General features: G+C 47.7%; 1 protein-coding gene across 1 annotated transcript in view; it reads right to left on the reverse strand.

The window, feature by feature from the left end:
• vipr2 (vasoactive intestinal peptide receptor 2) overlaps positions 1 to 7,848 on the reverse strand; it is a 186,316-nt gene that overhangs the window by 124,302 nt on the left and 54,166 nt on the right. The window contains exon 4 of the mRNA XM_078227681.1: positions 1,900 to 1,997. Within this exon, the coding sequence (XP_078083807.1) occupies positions 1,900 to 1,997 (98 nt within the window). The remainder of the gene's footprint in view (positions 1 to 1,899; positions 1,998 to 7,848) is intronic.

The following is a 7,848-nucleotide window of genomic DNA, read 5'->3' on the forward strand; positions in this document are numbered from 1 at the left end:
GCACAGTGATTAGCACTGTTGCCTCACAGCGTCAGGGACCCGGTTTCATCCCAGGTCACTGTCTGTGTGGAGTCTGCACGTTCTCCCCGTGTCTGTGTGGATCACCTCCGGGTCCTCCGGTTTCCTCCCACAATCCAAACGGCATGCTGGTTAGTGTCACTAGCTTACCTATGACACTAATACTTAAACTTAAAACTTGAAGACAGATAGAGAAATTTTGTTCCAAGTTTCTGTTGTTTTCTTGTTTCCCATTATTGATTCCCCAGTCTCAACCTCAAAAGGAACCAAAGTTTACTTTAGCTACTTTGCTTTTTAGATACATGTAGGAGTGTTGTTTATAAATTTCCCGATTGTTTACACTCATATCCTATTTTCTTCTTTATTTTCTTAGTCATCCTTTGCTAGTTTGTTAATTTTCCCAATCTTCCACTAATCTTAACAGCAGTGTACATCTTTTCCTTCAATTTGACATCATCCTTAACTTCCTTTGCTCGCCATGGGTGGTGTATTTTTCTTGCAGAGTCTATCTTTCTCAATAGAATATATCTTTGTTGAAAGTTATGAAATGTTAATTTAATCTTAAATGTCCTTCATGCTTAGCTATCATATTTTAATCTATTTTCCCAGCACACTATAGCCAATTCTGGCTTCATACCTTTGGAATTATCTTTATTTATCTTTACATAGAAACATAGAAACTAGAAGCTGGAATAGGCCATTCAGCCCTTCGAGCCTGCTCCACCATTCATTTTGTTCTTGGCTGATCATCAAATTTAATATCCTGATCCTGCCTTCCCCCCCAAATCCTTGATCTCTTTATTCCCTTGAGCAATATCTAATTCCTTCTTGAAATCACACGTTTTGGCCTCAACTATTTTCTGTGGTAGTGAATTCCAGTCTCTGGATGAAGAAATTTCTCACCTCAGTTCTAAAAGGTTTACCCCTTATCCTCAAACTATGACCCCTAGTTCTGGATTTCCCTCACCATTGGGAACATTCTTTCTGAATCTACACTGTCTAACCCTGTTAGAATTTTATAAGTTTCTATGAGATCCCCTCTCACTCTTCTAAACTCCGTGAATATAATCCTAATCGACTTAGTCTCTCAAAGAACAGTATAGCACAGGAACAGGCCCTTCGGCCCTCCAAACCTGCGCTGATCATGATGCCTGCCTAAACTAAAACCGTATGCACTTACGGAGTCCGTATCCTTCCATTCCCATCCTATTCGTGTATTCATCTAGCTACCCCTTAAATGCCGCTATCGTACCTACTCCCACCATCCCCCTGGGCAGCGCATTCCAGAAATTCACCATCCTCTGCGTAAAAACCTTGCCTCGCACATCTCCTGTAAACTTTTCCCTACGCACCTTAAACCTATGTCCTCTAGTACTTGACTTTTCTACCCTGGGGAAGAGCATCTGATTATTCACTCTGTCCATGCCACCCATAATCTTGTAAACCGCTCTCCTCATATGAAAGTTATGCCATTCCAGGAATCAGTCTGGTAAACCTTCTCTGTACTCCCTCTATAGCAAGGACATCCTTCCTCAGATAAGGACACCAAAACTGCACACAATACTCCCGGTGTGGCCTCACCAACACTCTATACAATTTCAGTAAAAAGTGCCTATCCCTATCCTCAAATCCTCTTGGTATGAAGGCCAACATATCATTTGCCATCTTTACTGCCTGCTGTACCTTACTTTCAGCGACTGATGCACGAGGACACCAAAGTCTCGCTGAGTATCCACCTCTCTCAATTTACACCCATTCAGATAATAATCTGCCTTCCTATTATTGCTACCGAAGATATCATTCAATGAAGATGTGAAGTGATGGATAAAGCCTGGTGTCCAACCATGGTGGTATAAAGACATACATTTCTTGTGCACTCACCTGCTTAGCACTTGCACTGATATTTAGTCCACAGGCACGATCGTACTCTGGGAATGGTTCTGTCCAGCCATTAGCGGTGCAGTTCTTGCTGATGTTCCCTGTTGGAGAAAGATTAATTGATTTACCCTGGATTATGTTGACTGTCTAGTTCAACTTTTTAAAAAATAAATCACCATTTGGAGTAAATATAGCTGAATTTATTATCTTCAGATTTTTCTTTGAAATCGCTTAAGCAGTTAACGAAATTCATGATTGGGCTAGATCTTCATGAACAAGTATTTGTAAACTCCTCAATCAAAAACATGCTTGAGTGAGTGAGGCTCCATGCTGGGAACTTCACCCCCAACCTTTGCCCTTTGGAATCAGCAACAAGCATTCTCAAGTTGAAATTAATTTGATGCATGAGTCAGTTCCTTTACTGTGTCTCCTAACATGTGTTGCATGTAAGTTGTACTGAGCTATACTAAACTGTTTGTATGTGACTCCATTAAAGTGAAATGATACATAGTTTCTCCCTCTCTACTAAGAGAGCTTACAAATATCTGTACTTTTTCCACAAAGTGCTTGCCCAACCATAGAAGGAAACACCCCTATTGAATAAATATCACATTCTCTCTCCTGGATGAGATTGCCAATTATAGTTGCACCATGATTGTTTCTGTGTATTTGGCATTTGGTTTAATATGATCCAAGCTCACTTCAGATAGAACCATTACAGGAATAGATTGCATCCCATCAATATAGCCTGATTTTAAACTCAGGACCATGACCTTTCCCCTGCACAGTGACAACATAATCTAAAACAAAACACATTTCAGCAGTAAAACGTTACAAGCAGACCAGTGTGATATGATCCCAGTATGTATGCACATCCCCCTACTGCAAGCATACACTCAGTTGAAAACAGCTAGTCCAATAATGATGAATTTGTCTGCGTTTGTCATGGGGAATGGACAAGCAGTGTTCAAGACTATTGTTGACAGACTTAAAGTCCAACTTCTCTTCACAATGCAGAATCTGAATGATTGCACTGGTGGGTGTGGCTCAAAGAAATTTGAGTTTTTTATTGTATCTCAAGGATTGGATCTTCACACTGAACAAGAGATATTAAAATGGATGGCACATTCAAAGTGACTGTCTGACAGTGCCTTTGTAAATGGAACTTTGGAGTTAGGAGCAACCCTTCAGTGTCAGAGCCCTAATACTGTGGGGAATGCTTGCTTACAGAAATGAGCAGCCAACATGACTGCACAGATAGTTTAAGTTTATTTATTAGTGTCATAAATAGGCTTACATTAATACTACAATGAAGTTACTATGAAAATCCCCTAGTTGTCACACTCCGGCGCCTGTTGGGTAATTTAACGAGAATTTAGCATGGCCAATGTCCCTAACCAGCACGTCTTTCAGACTGCGAGAGGAAACCAGAGCACCAGAGCAAACCCATGCAGACACGGGGAGAACGTGCAGACTCTGCACAGACAGTGACCCAAGCTGGGAATCGAACCCAGGTCCCTTGCGCTGTGAGGCAGCAGTGCTAACCACTGTGCTACCGTGCCGCCCATCAATAGTTCTGAATGGCTGCAGCTTGTTCCAACATGTGTAACAACAGGTCTGCTCTCAATGACCCCCAATTAGGCTGCCATACATCTGATAAGCAACTCTCACCAACAGATGCACCATAGAAAGCATTCTTTCTGGTTGTATCACAGCTTGGTATGGCTCCTGCTCTGCCCAAGACCGCAATAAACTACAAAGGGTTGTGAACAAAGCTCAGTCCATCACTCAAACCAGCCTCCCACCCATTGACTCTGTCTACACTTCCCGCTGCCTCGGCAAAGCAGCCAGCATAATTAAGGACCCCACGCGCCCCAGACATTCTCTCTTCCACCTTCTTCCAAAGGGAGAAAGATACAAAGGTCTGAGGTCACGTATCAACCGACTCAAGAACAGCTTCTTCCCTGCTGCCATCAGACTTTTGAATGGACCTATCTCGCATTGATTTGATCTTTCTCTACACCCTAGCTATGACTGTAACACTACATTCTGCTCTCTCTTCTTTCCTTCCCGATGTCCAGTATGTTTTGTCTGTATAGTGTGCAAGAAACAATACTTTTCACTGTGTACTAATACATGAGACAATAATAAATCAAATCAAATCAAAGTCCTTAGAGGTCCCATTTCCCCTCTCCCATAAGGTACCCTGTGTGATTAAATAGATTCCCATTAAAAAAATAGTGTTATGGCTTTTAGTTAGCCTCACATTTGCCACCTCATACATTATTCTGATCTGTATTTTCTTCAAAATTGTTAACAGGTTATACAGAAAGTTGGCAAGTGGCAAAAGCTCATGTTTTTAAGTCAAGCTTTGGATTCTGAGACATCCTGATAATGTTGTTCAGTATTTGGTGACTTACGCATGTAAAAATTCCAGTTATCCTAATAAAGATCCATATAGAAACATAGAAGGAGGAGGCCATTCGGCCCTTCGAGCCTGCTCCGCCATTCATCACAATCATGGCTGATCATCCAACTCAAGCAGCCTAATCCTGCTTTTTCCCCATAACCTGTGATCCCATTCTCCCCAAGTGCTATATCTAGCCACCTCTTGAATGCATTCAATGTTTTGGCATCAACTACTTCCTGTGGTAATGAATTCCACAGGCTCACCATTCTTTGGGTGAAGAAATGTCTCCTCACCTCCATCCTAAATGGTCTACCCTGAATCCTCAGACTGTGACCCCTGGTTCTGGGACCAGGGAAATGATCCATTAATCCTGTGAGAGTAAACTCCACATTTGATTGCAAAACAACAACCGCACCCCCCCCCCCACCCCACCGCCCCGCCACCACCATATTAAAAGGGAAATGTCTGAGTAAAAATAGCAAATCTTCTATCCAAGCATTTGTGCAACAACTCGATCTGGCTGCAGAGTGAATTTACAATCACTTCCCCCATGGTATTGGAAAGGAGATTAATCCTGAACTGAGATAAGCAAAATAAGAGGGCAAAATGCTGGGACCTTTGGGGATATTTCCAAGGATCCTGGCAAGGTGGCACAGTGGTTAGCACTGCTGCCTCACATCACCAGGGACCCGGGTTCAATTCCGGCCTCGGGTCACTGTCTGTGTGGAGTCTGCACGTTCTCCCCGTGTCTGCGTGGGTTTCCTCCGGGTGCTCCGGTTTCCTCCCACACTCCAAAAATGTGCAGGTTAGGTTGATTGGCCATGTTAAATTTCCCCTTAGTGTCGGGGGATTAGCAGGGTAAATACATGGGATTACGGGGATAGGGACTGGGTGAGAGGTTGTCAGTGTGGGCTTGATGGGCCGAATGGCCTCTTTGGCACTATAGGGATTCTATATGTAGGTAAGGGGGAAGAAATGACAAATGTTTTAGAAATTGTGGGGGTGATTCTCAACTTGCACGTGACATGGCCGTGAAGGCAGTGGTGAAGTTGACATGAGGCGAATCATTGAATCTCTACAGTGCAGAAGGAGGCCATTCTTCCCATCGAGCCTGCACCGACCACAATCCCACCCTGACCCTATCCCCATAACCCCATGTATTTACCCTGCTAGTCCCCCTGACACTAAGGGGCAATTTAGCATGGCCAATCAACATAACCCGCACATCTTTGGACTGTGGGAGGAAACCAGATGACTAAGGAGGAATGGGGGAGGGGAGGGGGGGGGGGGGGTGAAGGAGAGCAAATGGTGGTGAAGGCAGGGGGATTGGGGGTGAAGGAGGGGGAATGGGGGGTTGAAGGAGGGGGAATGTGGGGTTGAAGGAGGGGGTATGAAGGGTGAAGGAGGGGGTATAAGGGGGAATGGGAGTGAGTGAAGGAGGGGAAATGGGGGTGAAGAAGGGGGAATGGGGGTGAAGGAGGGGGAATGGGGGTGAAGGAGGGGGAATGGGGGTGAAGGAGGGGGAATGGGGGTGAAGGAGGGGGAATGGGGGTGAAGGAGGGGGAATGGGGGTGAAGGAGGGGGAATGGGGTGTGAAGGGGGGAATGGGAGGGTGAAGAAGAGGGATGGGAGGTGAAGGAGGGGGAATGGGGGTGAAGGAGGGGGAATGGGGGTGAAGGAGGAGGGATGGGGGGTGAAGGAGGGGGAATAGGGGTGAAGGAGGGGGAATGGGGGTGAAGGAGGGGGAATGGGGTGAAGGAGGGGGAATGGGGGTGAAGGAGGGGGAATGGGGTGTGAAGGGGGGAATGGGAGGGTGAAGAAGAGGGATGGGAGGTGAAGGAGGGGGAATGGGGGTGAAGGAGGGGGAATGGGGGTGAAGGAGGAGGGATGGGGGGTGAAGGAGGGGGAATAGGGGTGAAGGAGGGGGAATGGGGGTGAAGGAGGGGGAATGGGGTGAAGGAGGGGGAATGGGGGTGAAGGAGGGGGAATGGGGGTGAAGGAGGGGGAATGGGGGTGAAGGAGGGGGAATGGGGGTGAAGGAGGGGGAATGGGGGTGAAGGAAGGGAAATGGGGGTGAAGGGGGGAATGGGAGGGTGAAGGAGGGGGAATGGGGGTGAAGGAGGGGGAATGGGGGTGAAGGAGGGGGAATGGGGGTGAAGGAGGGGGAATGGGGGTGAAGGAGGGGGAATGGGGGTGAAGCAGGGGGAATGGGGGTGAAGGAGGGGGAATGGGGGTGAAGGAGGGGGAATGGGGGTGAAGGAAGGGGAATGGGGGTGAAGGAAGGGAAATGGGGGTGAAGGAAGGGAAATGGGGGTGAAGGGGGGAATGGGAGGGTGAAGGAGGGGGAATGGGAGGGTGAAGGAGGGGGAATGGGGGTGAAGGAGGGGGAATGGGAGGGTGAAGAAGGGGAATGGGGGTGAAGGGGGGAATGGGGGTGAAGGAGGGGGAATGGGGGTGAAGGAGGGGGAATGGGGGTGAAGGAGGGGGAATGGGGGTGAAGGAGGGGGAATGGGGGTGAAGGAGGGGGAATGGGGGTGAAGGAGGGGGAATGGGGGTGAGTGGGGTGAAGGAGGGGGAATGGGGGTGAAGGAGGGGGAATGGGGGTGAAGGAGGGGGAATGGGATGTGAAGGAGGGGGAATGGGGGTGAAGGAAGGGGAATGGGGGTGAAGGAAGGGAAATGGGGGTGAAGGGGGGAATGGGAGGGTGAAGGAGGGGAATGGGAGGGTGAAGGAGGGGGAATGGGAGGGTGAAGGAGGGGGAATGGGGGGGTGAAGGAGGGGGAATGGGAGGGTGAAGGAGGGGGAATGGGGGTGAAGGGGGGAATGGGATGTGAAGGAGGGGAATGGGATGTGAAGGAGGGGGAATGGGATGTGAAGGAGGGGGAATGGGATGTGAAGGAGGGGGAATGGGATGTGAAGGAGGGGGGAATGGGATGTGAAGGAGGGGGAATGGGATGTGAAGGAGGGGGAATGGGATGTGAAGGAGGGGGAATGGGGGTGAAGGAGGGGGAATGGGGTGGATGTGAAGGGGAATGGGATGTGAAGGAGGGGGAATGGGAGGGTGAAGAAGGGGGATGGGGGGTGAAAATGGAGGGATAGGAGTGAAGAAGGGAGAAACCTACGCAAACACGGGGAGAATGTGCAAACTCCACACGGACAGTGACCCAAGCTGGGAATCGAACCCGGGTCCCCTGGCGGCTGTGAGGCTGCCGGCGTTGGACTGGGGTAAACACAGTAAGAAGTTTAACAACACCAGGTTAAAGTCCAACAGGTTTATTTGGTAGCAAAAGCCACACAAGCTTTCGAGGCTCTGAGCCCCTTCTTCAGGTGAGTGGGAATTCTGTTCACAAACAGAACTTATAAGACACAGACTCAATTTACATGAATAATGGTTGGAATGCGAATACTTACAACTAATCCACAATACACACAATACACATCTTTTTAGCCTGTCTTGATGCTCTCTCCACTCCCATTGTTTTGTTTCTTAAAGACTGGATTAGTTGTAAGTATTCGCATTCCAACCATTATTCATGTAAATT

Source organism: Mustelus asterias, chromosome 2 (assembly GCF_964213995.1).
Source record: "Mustelus asterias chromosome 2, sMusAst1.hap1.1, whole genome shotgun sequence".
NCBI lineage: Eukaryota > Metazoa > Chordata > Chondrichthyes > Carcharhiniformes > Triakidae > Mustelus > Mustelus asterias.